This window comes from Macaca thibetana, chromosome 12 (assembly GCF_024542745.1).
Source record: "Macaca thibetana thibetana isolate TM-01 chromosome 12, ASM2454274v1, whole genome shotgun sequence".
Classification (NCBI taxonomy): Eukaryota; Metazoa; Chordata; class Mammalia; order Primates; family Cercopithecidae; genus Macaca; species Macaca thibetana.
Window position 1 is genome coordinate 108,187,973 of NC_065589.1, and position 15,914 is coordinate 108,203,886.

General features: G+C 38.6%; 1 protein-coding gene across 4 annotated transcripts in view; it reads right to left on the reverse strand.

Moving 5' to 3' along the window:
• Window positions 1-1,410: 1,410 nt before the first annotated feature.
• RAB3GAP1 (RAB3 GTPase activating protein catalytic subunit 1) overlaps window positions 1,411-15,914 on the reverse strand; it is a 1,043,110-nt gene continuing 1,028,606 nt past the window's right edge. Inside the window, exons 20-26 of one of the 4 annotated variants that reach the window (XM_050750975.1) lie at window positions 8,926-9,022; window positions 8,726-8,829; window positions 8,476-8,591; window positions 6,896-6,998; window positions 3,970-3,990; window positions 2,939-3,143; window positions 1,411-1,962 (exon numbers count right to left, since the gene is read on the reverse strand). In XM_050750975.1, coding sequence (XP_050606932.1) covers window positions 1,937-1,962; window positions 2,939-3,143; window positions 3,970-3,990; window positions 6,896-6,998; window positions 8,476-8,591; window positions 8,726-8,829; window positions 8,926-9,022 — 672 coding nt within the window. In that variant the 3' untranslated portion in view covers window positions 1,411-1,936. Of the gene's footprint in view, window positions 3,144-3,969; window positions 3,991-6,895; window positions 6,999-8,475; window positions 8,592-8,725; window positions 8,830-8,925; window positions 9,023-15,914 lie in introns of all 4 variants that reach the window. The other 3 variants (XM_050750973.1, XM_050750977.1, XM_050750976.1) reach the window with 3 other exon arrangements.

Genomic DNA, 15,914 nt, shown 5'->3' on the forward strand with positions numbered 1-15,914 from the left:
CTGTCTCCCTGATGCCTAGAACAGTACCTGGCGCATAGCAGGTACTGAATAAACATTTGCTGGACTAATGAATGAAATATAAACATAAATGCGTAGGGTTTTAAAATACTCCAACTTGAAGAAAAATCTGAATTATTCCAGTGGTACAGGAATGTATGGGGGTGGGAGGGCCCCAGAGAGGCCATTTCACAAGCACGTGCACCTCTTAGGAGCACAGTCTCAGGCACACAGGATTAAAAAACACTATAATTGCCACCTTCCTTCTAAGGAGCAGACAGTTTCACTCAAGATCTAGGACAGCTGTGTACTTTCTTAGCCTCTCCTCTCCTGCCAGTGTGGCCTTTCTAAAACCCACCATGTCACTCCCCTGCACAAAACCCTTCAGCGACTCACTACCGCCCCAAAGGCAAAGCCCTAACTAACTTATAGCTGCGGCTTCCCCCGAACTTCTTGGTCTTGCCTTAGTTCACCTCACCATCTTCATTTCTTGCCCCTTCCCACTCTAGATACCATACTTCAGCCAAATAGAAAGGTTGGCTGCTCCCCACATAGACATTTCCCCTTATTTCTGGGATTTTGCCCATTCCGTTCCTCTGCCTGTAACATGCTTTCCGTCCCCTCCTGTCAGTTACCTTTTGCCCCAACTCTCACCCTAGAGCGAGCTTCTTCACAGTGGCCTCCAGGCTCCTGGCAAGAAGGGAGGGCAAGCCCCAGTGTGCAAGGACTTAAGTCTCTGTCTGTTGACCAAAGAAAGACACAGCCGAGACCAGATTGAAGAGGTGGAGAAATAAAGCACCTCACAATGAAAATCGTGATTTCACTGCACACAGGGCTAGAGGAACGCCTGGTTCTCTGCAAGCCATTTCCCACCCGCCCCACTCATGCTTTCCCAAGTGCCTGCTCAGCTTCTGGTCTCAATCCCAAAATCACATCCTCTGGGGTAATTTTCCTGATCCCCAAAGCCTGGGTGAAGAACGTTTCCTACAACACTTTATGATACTGCTGCATTTATTACTCCGTACTGCCAATGAATACACGAATGTAGGATTACATTCAATTATTTGTAGGAGAAATGCAGGCCCTCCGATCCACATGGCGGAGGTGACTATACTCAACATTTTGTGGCACATGGTGTCAGTTCTCCCTATAAGGGAGTGTGTTTTGGTTTCTGTTTTATCTTCATTGCTCGTACTGTACCTGACACAAAGTGGGTACTTAAAAATATCTGTGAAATAAATACATAACTACAATAAAAATAAAATGGAGTACTTTAAAAAGGCACAAAGAATGTTCTTGAGACCACTGCCTTGTTAGGCTCAGCAGGCTGCAAACATTAGAGCTGAGACAGCACAAAACTACGTGAAATGAGAATGAAATGCCTCAGCAGGAGAAAATGAGAGAAACACCACAGAAAGCGACACTTTCCTTTTATTAGATTCACAATGCTTTGTAACGCCCAACCTCTCCTTTGTAGAATTTTTCTTTGTTAGAAAACAGACAAACTGTGTCCTTAGGAACCATCTTCTACTTGGTCCAGCGCTGGTCTCAGGCCGCCTGCATCTGCGTGGACCAGTAAGAATGAAGTCCAGCGGCCTAGAGAAAAGCATCATAAACTGGAAGGTCATCCCCCAGGGCCTCCCCGACTTCACACACACAGAGACGTGTGTGTGTCGCACACACATTACATACAGAGATATGTATTTTTTTTTTTTTTTTACAAAAAATAAAATAATTTGCACAGCTCTATTAATTCTTTAAAATTACACAGGCAAGGTTTATGCTTCAGTATAACCATTTTTACTTTGGATTGAAGTGAGAATTTTAGGCCTAAAAATAACTTAAGATTACCAAGCAGAGGCCATCTAGCGACACAGACACAAGACATCTTGAGCTCCATGAAACTAGAAATGTGGTGATGTCATCCTCACACAGGGGGCTACACATCCCCATCGATTATTTTAACTAAAATACAAAAGCAAAATAGTGTGTTAAAATAATCCTCTACTCAGTGCATTAGCACATATACCAAATTATACTATCTGCATGACAGTCTCTAGGTACCAAGACTGTATTTTTGCAAGTGCTATTCTCTACTTCATTAAACAGAGTACCCAGCCAGCAACCACAAAAAAGGAACGCATGCTGTACAGCAAGAGAAGGGGAGGGAGACGATTTTCAGGGTGATAACTTACATGGCAACCAAAAGGAAAATAAGTAAGACAAACCGCACAAGATAGATATAAAACTAATTTGCAGTGACATTTGATATGTAGTTTTATCAGAAGTAATACATTTAGGTTACAGTTATGTGAAAAAGAGAAACTATATGAAATTATAGGCTTTCTCCTAGAATATCCAAAATGCTTATCAACAGTTAATTAGTACAAGAAAGATGACCACCAGGTGACTGAATAGACAGAATGACATGTAGTATTTTAAAAACACAGATTCTGGGACTAGAAGCTACCACCAAAATATCCAGAAATCTGAGTTAACAGGTCCTTTACTTTGCACACTTGCTGCTGATATATAGAACCACGAAGTGTTAGCACAGACCACAAATGCAACCGCTAGCCTAGAGGCCCTCACAGAAGAGAAGGCGATGAACACCATCCCGCCAGGGTGAGGACAGGGAGTGTCGGATGCGTTTGTGTTTCCCCCCATATACAAAGGCCATCTCTAGCGCAGAAATCTCTCAACAGCTCAAGCCCATTCTCGCTGCCTCCTCCGTGAAACAACAGAGCTCAAGCTTGGTGCTGGGAAGTCTTTCTGATGCTGGTTTGATTTCTGATCACCCAAATGGACAGGGCGCTCTCCAGGACCTCCCAGGTTCTCCCTGGCACCTTCCCTCCCACAGGAGGAGGCAGCACTGTCACTGACGCCACCAACGAGTAATGCTCCAAGAATCAGAAGAAGGAGGTATCTGATGAAAAGGCACCTGCAAGTCTAAAGTCCTCTTTGGTGAGAACACTGTACATCCGCTGAGGCAGAGCTTTGGAGTAGGGAGCAGGGCGCGGCACAGTGGTGCGCAAAATGAATTCCCGGCCGGCAGGGGGTGGGAAGTCTGACACGGAGTTCTGCCTTCTTTCCTCTGGGGAGCCCATTCTCTTCGATTCCTCCTCTGGTGGAGTCATGGCTGCAGCCTGGAAAAGAATCAAATGCTAAAGCCAAAAGCAGGTCAAATGCTAAACTCAGATGCTTTTGAAGGACAGGTGATTTAATATGATAAAGATATGAAAATGCCCCAAGTTACTCAGTAATGCAGTCAGCTATATGTTAAGATTACTCAAAAACCACATAACACAGCAAATGCAAGAAGCTGGAGACACTGCATGAGCAGCCGGGCTGGAGACAGACAGGAGGGATGATGACTGCCAGGCAATCTGCTCTGAGGAGAGAAAGCCATATTCAGACATCTGATGAAAAAGGACCTCGGAGCTGTGCTGCTTTCTACGTTTCTTCCAGCGATGACCCAAGTCTACATCTGATAGCCTTAGTCCAGTAAGGAGCTGTTTTTCTCCAGAGTGAAAAGATGATTTTCATCTTGACTCTGGGTCAGAATTTTTAATCGATTCTTTTTAAGGTTCACTTGCCAAATTAAAAGTAGGAGCACTGGTCTTGCTTGCTGGGCAGCTAATGTGATGCCGAAGTGATAGAGCCCCATATGGCAACCACACAAGAGAAGTTCTCAGTATTAAAGGCATCTATTTTTTCATTGAAATGACATAAAATGCATATTCATTTACAGCCTACAATTTTAATTCTTATTACTATACTTTTTTTGATACCATCAATTTGGAAAAAAAATTGTTTTGGCAATGAAAACATGAAATCATGTTGCGCTAAGTATCAGCAAGAAAGGTAAGCCAAATCCAGACTGTGAGAGAGGTGGTTAGTGTTAATGACCTTATGAAGTTCGAGGAATGGGAAGGAACAAGGAACTATGAGGGGCAAAGGCTATTTTGTTACCTCATCAGAAGATTCAGTCAGCTTGAGAAGGGGTGAGAAAAGAAACAGTGATGAAAGGGAAACAAGCAAGATGGTTTAAATCGGGCTAGACAAGGGAGTTCAGGATTATTTCAAAGACAGCATGCACTACATTAAGGAACACGATCCTATCAAAAGAATATTCAAGACAAAGTCACACCACACACAGCACACCTAGCTGTCAACTACAGCAAACATCTACTACTACTCATGCATCCATGGCTCAACAGGTGACATATGATGTCATTTAATGGGAGAAATGACCAACAAAAACCTAGCTCTTTTACTGGGAATTACAATGCTTAAAAAAAAAAAAAGTGTTCATGGCTTGAAAAATAGATATTCCAGCGAATTTAGGAATAGGTGCCTAAAAGTTATTCAATCTAGCAAGTCTGAAGCAAAATCCAGTTAGTCATTTATTTGCTGAATTCCATTTAAGTATGTACATACCAAGGACACCTGTAATCATAAGGCTCATTACTATTTATAACTTTAAGGAAAAGTTATAAATATATAAAATTACTATAAGTTATAAAAATGCCAAGTGAAATTACATCACAACTTTTTAAAAAAAATGTGTTAAAATCTTGACTAATTAGTAAAATTGATACAAAGTATCAGCTAATGAAAATAAAAGTTACATGAATAAATTCTAACAGTTTACTTCAACCAGACATTTAAGTACTGAGTTTAAAAATGAACCAATCAGATGCTTGTTATATTGATTAAGACAGTCTATCAATTCCCTGAAAACACTGACTACAAGGTCTGAAAACTTTTAAAATTTTTTCTTAAATGACATAATGTAGATGAATGTACAATTTCAGTAGCCATTAAGGGAGTTAGCTATACAATGAGGCTACTAAAAGATGACATACTATGTTCCTGTATTTAGTGATTTTGAAAGATAAGTATATTAAGTGGAAAACAAGAATAACAAAGTAATTATATAATATAACCATTTTAAAATTTATACATATGTATCTACTAGATGTTAAATCATCAATGGGTAGTGAGATTATGTGATTAATATTTTCTTATAATTTTCTAGGCCAGGTGTGGTGGCTCACACACACGTATAACCTCAGCACTTTGGGAGGCTGAGGAAGGAGGATTGCGTGAAACCAGGAGTTCTAGATCAGCCTGGGCAACAAAGTGAGACCCCGTCCCTACAAAAAATACAAAAATTAGCTGGGCGTGGTGGTGCATGCCTGTGGTTCTAGCCTCTTGGGAGGTTGAAGAGAGAGGATTGCTTAAACCTAGAAGTTCAAGGCTGCAGTGAGCTATGATCGTGCCACCGCACTCCAGCCTGGACTACAGAGTGAGACCCTCTATTTAAAAAAGTGAATAAATAAATATAAAATTTCCTATACTGTTAGTTTTACTTGCAGTCAGTAGAGGGGGTAAGGAGGTTATTTCTATTTTGGGGAAAATAATTTTGTTCAGTTATCTAAAATAAGTAACAGTCTCAGGACTAAAGATATAAATACTTCAGATTTTAAATCCTCTTAACACATAACTTTTTTTTTTTTTGAGATGGAGTTTTATCGCCTAGGACAGAGTGCAGTGGCACGATCTCAGCTCACTGCAACCTCTGCCTCTTGTGATTCTCCTGCCTCAGCCTCCCAAGTAGCTGAGATTACAGGTGCTCGCCACCACGCCCAGCTAATTTTTGTATTTTTAGTAGAGAAGGGTTTCACCACGTTGGCCAGGCTGGTCTTGAACTCCTGACCTCAGGTGATCCACCCACCTCGGCCTCCAAAAGTGCTGGGAATACAGGTGTGAGCCACCATGCCCAGCCAACACGTCACTTTTTAAAAATGATCAAAGAGGAAGGAATTTTTGCAATACGAGGAACATTCATATGGGTGGCTAACAAGGAAATGTGCTTGTAAGCTTCTGGGTAGTGAACTGGATAGATATTATCAGATGTGGAACCAAACTCAGTTCTTGTTTTCATGCCAGAGACAAAAACAAAATAAATCAGAGCAAGTATCTATTATTCATTTGAAATTCTGAAGTTTAAGGAGCTGCCCCACAAACAAACTGAGATTTGAGCTCTTGCTAAGAATTCCTATCGGTGTATCTGGCTATGAATTTGAATATATTAACTAGCTGTATTCCAGACCAACTCTATGGGGATTAGCCAGTTGTTATTCCCTGTGTAGACCTACAGAAATTCTTTTTCTTATTTGTTTCTGAAAATTACACTCTCACAACTGGGTCATTCTAGTGTAATCACAGTGCCATAGAAGGGGAAGTGTGTAATTAGTGCACATCATAATACCTTTATCAGAATTCCTAATATTAATGAGCACTGAACTGAGAATTATCTGTGGGATGCCAGAGCCCTTAACCAGTAACCAAGATACTATATAATTTTAAAACCTTTACTTTCACTACTCTAGTAGTGCTGAAATCTGCCCTAAAAATCTGAAGTTTTTCCTCTTCTTTTCTAGGAAACCTCAAAGGTAGATCTCCTCACCATTACAAGCACAATTATATTTACAATTTAAGCTGAGTTGTGAATCCACTTTGCCCCACATGGGGTTTAAAGATGGTAAAACTGAACTCCATTCTAATTTGAAAGTTCCTATTTTTTTCCCACAGCACAACTCTGGCCATTGCTAACTGAGTCCCTGCCAACTTCTATAACAATGGATTTTGGACTCTTCTAATTTTTAAAATTTAGGTCCTAGAATATACTTATCATTTTAATTCAACATGTAGGAAATCAAATGGATTTCAAAGACTCAGAAGTCATTGTTTCTTCAGTGTTCAAACCCAATGCCCAGGCTTACACTCAGGTGACATGAGTGTGATCAGCCATGTGTGGGAACTAAGACAGCCTCTTCTCGAGTAGAGGTTTGGAGAGATCATGATGGAGTCAATAATGATTCTCACATACCCTCTGAGCATTCACAAACAGCTTGTGAATGATCCTGCCAGCATGTCCTCTTCCTGCACCGGTGACTAACACTTCAGGCTGCTCCAGCAGGCAACTCACAAACCTAGGAGAGAGAGACAGGCAACGAAAGGATGGAAAGTGAGCTGTCCAGGCCACTGGGCGTCCATCCTCCCACAGGAGTTTTGTGGACAAATCCTCAAGCTGATACTGGCTAAATCCAACAAAGTTGGAGTGAAATTTTACAGCAAGATAGATTGACATTTGCAACTATTATCGACTTAACTGACAATCTTCCTACTTTTTCGCCTGTGTTAATAAAAAATTTTTAAAGCCCATCTCTGTCAAAGTGTAAGAAAAAAGTCTATTTTTTTCAGACTAGCTTAGAAAATGCTACAGTTAATAAAAGATGAAAAAAATTTTGTATGATATAAACTAAGTTACATTTATCCAATAAAAGCAATGATCCATATTTGTTTTTGTTTTTTTTTAAGGGGTATGTGTCTGTGTGTGCACGCACACGTGCACATATGCTTAAAATACTTGTGTTGGGCAAAGTCGCAATTGTAAACTGTTCCATTAGATGCTGGAAACACTGAACTTCCAAGTATGTCACAGATAACATATGGTGGAACTAACAGAGTTGAAGGCACAAAGCCACCAAGCCTGCACCACCTGCTCTTAATTCATACTACTATTTTAGAAACAAGTCCCTTGATTACAGCTTATTCTTCTCATTTAAAAGGAAGAAATTTTCAAGAGCAAAGTAGTCTAGGAGAAAACTTCACTCAACAAAAGACATAAAATGTAAACATGAACTTGTTAAAAGACAGCAAATGCCTTGCCATACAATATTAACTATTTAGCATCAATAATGCCATTTCTTATGGAAAGGCTCATGAAAAATTTTAAATGACAAATTTAAGCCACTGAACAAGCTAATTTGTAAACACTTTATCACACAGTAAAACAATATTGCCCTTCCAAATAACATGGGCAAAAAATGAACAGGACCTCACACTGATCTAAGCTCCACTGGTAATGGTGTTGAGTCTCATAAAGAGAATGCCCCAATCATTTGCTTCATCTGAGAAAAGCCATCTGGTCACTCTTTCAAAACATAATTGCAAGGTGCATAGGATGTGTACCTTTGCTATCACAAATCTTGTTTAAAATAAACAACTAGGAACACTAAGCAGAAATGGTTTCAGCACCTGCACCCTGTGGTCAAGGAATAGTAACAGCTGCAAACAAAGTTTTGGGGCAGGGTGAGCAACACAGTTAACAGCTCCTCCACAAGAAATTACAGACACCACATCTCCAAGAGCAAACCAAGGAATCCCTAAAAAAGGAGGCTCTAGGAGACTGTTTCTAAAAGTGGGAAGAATGGAAACACCTGGTAGAGACTCAGAAATACAGGAGAGGTCAAATGTTATGATAATTATTTCTGTCTCTAGACAATGCTTGTTTCAAATAATATATGAGTACCACAAAAGAGTCTCAATATCCTATTACAATTTTTCTTAAGAGAGTGGTGGCTTTTCCTACTGCAGACAAAACCGAATTAGCCAAATAGCAATTACCTTTCAAGATCTTCCTTTTCCTCCTCCTGTTCACATTTCTCAGTTCCAAACTTGGCTTTTAGTGACCGAGCTCTTGCAATGAGAGCTTCCACATTAGTAATCTGGTGAATGATTTCCTGGTGGTGGAAAAGGAAGAGGCATACGTTGGGAGATGGCAAAAAAGCAAAGCCCTTTGAAAATGCATCTTAAAAATTATTTTTGCCAACTGAGGAGAACACTTGGCAAGATTCTGACACTACATCAAACTTACTTCCAATTTCTTGTCTTCTGGATTGGGGAAGTGCAAAACTTTACTGGAATGGGATATTATCTGCTTTATGATCTTCTTAACTGAAGAAATGTTTTCCAGACTTTCTATTTTAAAGAAGATTAAAGCCAGCATTAAATAAATTAAGCAAAATATACTTTCACTTTGGAAATGACTAATGACTAGTTAAATATGACATTTACCTTCTTCCTTTACCTTGAGTACAGCTGCATGAATCACAGAAGGTAACAGGTGCCGAGCAAGGTCTGCAGGTTTCTGGATTGCCAGATAGTGCAGCACCTGAAGGAGGGGCAGCGCACACAAATGATCAGCACAGGTGTCAAAGGATGAAGCAGCCACTTACAGAAGTGCAAATCCTCAGCCACTTGTCTTAATCCTTAACAAGACAGCACTCCTCCAGGCAGCCAGCCATGACCCCAAAGGTGAGGATAATGTTACTGAAAGCACCTCAGAACTTCAATCTTTAATAATGACAAATATTCTATTTTTTCCTGCTTTCATATGTAATACATGCAAATAAGGAAAATACAAAGAAAATTAAAACTACCGATAAATTATAATACCGAGAGATAATAATCATTAACAGTGGAGCGTTTCATTTTAAGACACAGAATACACATACTAAGGGCACTAATATTGTATATGTAAAATACTGCCTTTTAACCTGCTTTTCTCATTTAATATTTCTAAACAGTGTTGGTGACTTTCCACACATTTTTTGGTTTTAGTTGTTTTGGTTTTTTTTTCCAATTCTTATTATAAGAATACAGAGAAGTATGTACAAAACACAGACCCTACCTTTAGGCTACTTATTCGACAGTAGTAAAGATAAAAGAAGTATAACCCTATAAATATGTGTAATTCTTTTACATCAATAAACAAAATTTTAAGAAGTATAATCTCATAATGTGAGTCTGACTGATAAATGCTCATGGACTTCAAAATTTAAAAAATACAGGTGATGCAGAAATTTTCCTGAAATCCTAATTCCCCAAAACCACATTTTCATGATTATCCTCGCAAACTACTTGTATGTCCATTTAAACACAGAGATGCAGATGCATATGTAATTTCTTAACAAAAATTAATAACTTACATACTGTTTTATTATTTGCTTTGTTTATTTAATGACTTGTGGTAGACTTTCTTTTTTTTTTTTTGGCTTGGAGAGTTTTGTCTGATTTGAAACTTCTTTAAATTAAGAAATATACATACTAGAGTATTAGAAATAGTTTAAAGAAAACACCAGCTTAGGAAACAGAATGTTACCAGGCTTTTCCAAGTCCTCCTGTGTACCCTCCATCCCCAGAATTAACTACAAATCATTCTTTTGCTTTTCTTTATAGTTTTTTTCTTTCACATATGTAGCCTTAAATAATATACTGTTTACTTTTGTCTACTTTTGACCTTTATATTAATGGAATGTTTCTGTTTATACCCTTCAGTGAGTTGCTTTTTTTATTCAGTATTGTTTTTGATATTCGTATACCATTCCAATATGCCACAGTTTACTCATTTTCACTGCTGTGTTAAAATGTTCCTACACTAATAGTGGATAGCTCCTCAGTTTTTGGCTATAACAAATAATGCTCCTAATACATTATCGCACATATTTCCTGGTGCAAATGGCACATGTACAACAATTACTTTAGGATATATACCTAAAAATTGAAGTAGGAAATGTACAAGATAATTACCCTACAAAGCGTTGCAATAGATTTACATTCTTATCTAGAGTAATGAGTTCCCTCTGTTGTACCTCCTTGCTAACACCTGCCTTTCTGAATTTTGTTTTCCTTAATTCACAGGAAAACAAATTTGCAGGAACAACACGAAATATGTTATTACCCTTTACCTGGATTCACATATGAACTGTCTCCCTCCTGTTCTGGACCCCTTGCTCTTTCTCTGCTCTTGTGTGTGTACACACTACAGACATAAACTTGTTTCAAATAATTTCAGAATAAGTCGCATACTCATGTCCCCTATCCCAAAATATGTGTATTTCCTAAAATTAAAAATATTTTATTATATAATCAAAATGCAAATGATTCTGATTATATACAATAAATTTAACACTGATAAAATAATTGTAATCTAATCTACTATCTTTATTGCAGTTTTGTCAACTGACCCCATATGTGTCTTTTTTTTTTTTTTTTTGAGACAGGGTCTTTCTCTGTTGCCCAGACTGGAGTGCAGTGGTGCGATCTTGGCTCCCCGCAACCTCCACCTCCCAGGCTCAAGTGATTCTCCTGCCTCAGCCTCCCAAGTAGCGAGGACTACAGGCACGCAGCCACTACTGCCCGGCTAATTTTTGTATTTTTAGTAAAGACGGAGTTTCACCATATTGGCCAGGCTGGTCTCGAACTCCCAACCTCAAATTATCCACCTACCTCAACCTCCCAAAGTACTGAGATTACAGGCGTGAGCCACCACGCCTGGCCGCATAATGTGTCTTTTATGACCCTTTCCCTCAACCACTACACATCTTGGTAAGGATCATCCATTGCCTTTAGTTGTCATAGCTCTTTAATCTCAAGTAATCTGGAACAGCTTTTCACTGTTTTTTACAACATTTACATTTTGAGTATAGTTTCCTCTGCCTCCGAACTTTTTGGCTAACTAAATTCCATACTGTATTCAGATTTCCTTAGTTTCTAAAAACTGAGCTATAACTCACATAGCATAAAATTCACCACTTTAAAATGGGTAACTTCAGTGGTTTTTAGCGTATTTGCAGGGTTATGTTACCATCACCATTATCTAATTCCAGAACATTTTCTTTCATCTCCCCCAAAAGAAACACAGTACCCCAAAGCGACCACTCCCGATTTCCCCCCTTCCCAATCTCCATTGCTGCCAACTACTAATCTAACTTACTGTCTCTATGGACTTGCCTATTCTAGACCTTTCGTATAAATGGAACAATGCAATATGCGGCCCATTGTTTTCTGGCTTTCACGTAGCATAATATTTTCAAGGTTCATCCATGTTGTAACACATATCAGTGGTTCATTCCTTTTTATGGCTGAATAATACTCCATTGCATGGACAGACCATATTTGGCTTATCCATTCATCACTGATAGACATTTGGGTTTATTGTATTTTGTGGCTGTCATGAATAATGCTGTCAGCATGTATGTATGTACACGGTTTCCTTAGTTTTTATCTAATGTCATTTTCCTGCTCCAGGATCCCCTTCAAGATACCACATTATGTTTAGCTGTCATATTTCTAGGCTCCTCTTGGCTGTGACAGTTCTCAGATGTTCCTTGTTTTTACTGACCTTGACAGTTTTGAGTTCTGGTCAAGTATTTCATAAAAATTCCCTCAATTATGGTTTATCTGATGTTTTTTGCTCATGATGAAGCTGGGTTATGTATTTCTGGGAGGAAGACCAGAGAGGTAAAGTGCCACTGTCATCACATCATGTCACGAGTACATACTGCCAGTATGGCTTAGCCTGTGGATGTTAACCTTCATCACCTGGCTGAGACAGTGTCAGTGGGTTGCTGCCCTGTAGCGCCACTCCTTTTCCCCTCTCTGTGTGCTGTGCTCTCTGGGAGGAATGCGCTACGTGCAGCACACACTTGCGGAGTGGGAATTAGCTTCACCTCCTTGAGGGTGGAGTATCTAGATACATTTAGAATTCTGCACAGGAGATTTGTCTCTTCTGTCCCATTAATTTATATATCCAATCAATTATTTTTATCAGTATGAACTCAAGGATATTTATTTTGTACTCTGAGTTACAATCCAATATTATTTTATTTTGTTGTTCAAACTGTTTCAGTCTTGGCCAGTTGGGAACTCTGATTTCAGTTGGCTCACGTGTCTTTAATATGCTCCCAAAATTGTGCAAATTTTTCTTTTTTCAAACTCTTTTAAAAATAGAATGTTCCTCATTTTGGGTTCATCTAATGTTCCCTCACAATTAGACTCAGATTTTACATGCCTAGACCAAATAGCATATAAGTGGTATTGGGTACGTCAGAGTATCACAGCCCAATGTGTACGATCTCCATTTACTCCTCATTTGTGACGTTAATTTGGAGATACTGTCCTATTTCTCCACTTTCCTTGCAATGCAGACGCATTCTATAGAGAAACACTTAAAAATCATGCAAGATGATGCTCTTCAAATTTCCACCTAGACTTAATATCTATTCATGATTCTTGCTGAACCAATCTTTACTATGAACATGGTTACAAAATGAAGACTTCCAAGTCCAACATATCCTCTACATTTACCAATCATCTTTTTTCTGTAGGAAATGACCTCCCCTTTCCTCTAGCTCTTTGTTTATCCATTAATTATCAATATGGTTCCAAGAATTCCTATTTTTTCCAACGGTTTATAATCATTCCTGTCCTTAAATATTTAGAACTCAAATTGTCCCAGATTTGGCCAATGTGAGTCCCTTCAAGTTAGCTCTCTATGAAATGCCCCCATCTTTTTTAAAAGCACTTCCCCTACTGTCTAGCAATCCAGGATGTTCCAGGTTCATCTTGTACCTTCCTTGCCTCAACCTTGAAATCAGTCATTTTTCTGAGGAAAGCATGGTTACTAAAAGTAACCACAAGGAATGTGTAAAAAAAAATCAAGCTATGTGTGCTCACTGCTATGAGGGTGTCAGTGCTTCTAGACTCTTTCAGAAGAAAGCCGGGGAATGTTTGCTTGTATATATGCGTACACACAAATACTTACTATGTCCATACCCACACACCTATCCATATATTAAAAACCCGTAAGTCCACACCAATACCTCCAATTCCAATTCATTGACACTGGGTTCTTCCTTGCCTTCCTTCATTTCATATTTGCATCTCACTTCCGCAGTAAGAAATTCTGACTTCCAACAACACCAACACATTTAGTTACTCACTTCGCCCAACCAATAATGCATTTCTGAAAGAGTTTCAGAATTGCTCTATCCATATCACTACAAAAAACAAGCTTAGATAATAGGGTTCAAGATTTTTTTTTTGTTTTTGCGATGGAGTCTCACTCTGTCACCCAGGCTGTAGTGCAGTGACGCGATCTCGCCTCACTGCAACCTCCGCCTCCCAGGTTCAAGCGATTCTCCTGCCTCAGCCTCTTGAGTAGCTGGGGTTACAGACGTGTGCTACCACCCCCAGCTAACTTTTATATTTTCAGTGGAGATGGGGTTTCACCATGTTGGGCAGGCTGGTCTCGAACTCCTGACCTCAGGTGATCCACTCGCCTCGGCCTCCCAAAGTGCTAAGATTACAGGCGTGAGCCACCGCACCTGACCTCAAGATATTTTTGTAGTCCCATCCTCCACCACAACTGAGAGTATAGAGTCAAACACATTTGATGTGTCCATAAATCACTTGGATTAGATTTTCCATCCTCCCTTCACCAATCCCTGTCGGTGTGGTTATGTTACTTATTTAAAATACAGCTGGATTAATGTGTCTCAACTTGCTTTCAGGTTTAGGTTATTTTTCCTCTTTCCATCCTTGTTGATTTATTTTTTAGAATAAGTAAAGCACAGGTTATAGCACAGTGGCTCACACCTGTAATCCCAGCACGTTGGGAAGCTGAGGCAGGAGAATTGCTTCAGGCCAGGAGTTTGAGATCAGCCTGGGCAACACAGTGAGATCTAATCGCTATAAAAAATTAAGAAAAATAATTAGTTGGGCAGCATGGTGTTCACCTGTAGTCCTAGCTACTAGGGAAACTGGGCCAGGAGAATCACTTGAGCCTAGCAGTCTGAGGGCTATCTTTCTATTGTTCAAGTGTGTTTTTGAGAAGCGTTTTATTTTCTTCATTAAGATTTCAAACATTTTCTGTTAAGCATTTTACCTTTTTTCCCCTTACAATGAAAATTATATTTAGATCTTCTAAATGGTTATTAGTGTATATGAATGCTACTGATTACTATATGTTAACTATATATCCTGCTGCCTTGCAGGATTCTTCTGTTTTCATTAGTTTTAACATTGACTTTTTGAATTTTCCAATTTACAGTCCTATCACTGCAAACAGAGTTCTTCTTTCAACTCCCATAACTCCGCTTTCTCTTGCTAATTACACTAGCTAATAACTGCAGAACAATTTTGATTGGCAGTGGAGATGGCAGGCATCCTTACTTTGTTCCTGACCTTAGTGACCCCCTATGGCTTCCCCAATTAAGATGCTGTGTTTAGGACTAAAGTTTCTATATGTTTTCTTATTTTAAGGAAGTAGCCATCTATTCCACTCTTTTCCCAAGAGTTTTAAGTTAAATGTATCAAAAGCTTTTTCAGCACAAATGGAGATAATGATATAATTTTCTGCTTAGACCTATTAATGAAGCAAATTATATAAACAGACTTCTAAATAATCATCTCATATTTGATCAACATGTATTATGTTCTTAAAATGATATTAGAGTCTGTTTACTTCAGATTTTGCATTAAATTTCTTAAGTATTATTGGTCTGCTATTTTTAAAGATATGCTATCTTTATCAGGTTTAGGTACCAATGTTATAGTTGCTTCATAGAAGTTGGAAAATTTCCTCCAATTATCATGTGTTGAAATAATTTATGTAGCATTGAGACTATATGGTTTCTTGATATTTAGTTGAATTTCCCTGTGAAACTATCTGGGCCTGGTTCTTTTTAATGTGGCAGTTCCTTGATAATTGTCTCTATGAAAATTTGTCTGTTTATACTTTCTGTTTTTACTGGGGTTAGTTTTCATATAAATTCTATTTTTGGTAGGAATTTCCCTAGGAAATTGTCTAATTCAACTTGGTTTTCAAATTTACATACACAGAGATGTGCAAAGCAGTATTTTTAACACATTTCCTCTGTATCAGTAGTTATTAATATGTGCCCTTTTTGTCACTTATTTTATTTTACATATGTGCTTTCCCCTTTTTTCTTGATTAAATTAGCTAATGGCTTCTCTATTTTGTTGACTTTAAAAGAACTAGATTGAACTCATTCATTTCATCTGTTTTCACCACCCTCTCCTTTTCATTTGCTTCCTTTTGTTTTCTTTTGATTTGACTTTTTTTTTCTCGGGTTTTTAGTTAGGAATTTAATTCATTTATTTTCATTCTTTTGTTTTTACTGATATAGGTGTTAGGGCTATGAAAGTTCCTTTCATCAATTTCTTAAGTATAGCCTATAGGTTCTCATATGTAGTGTTTT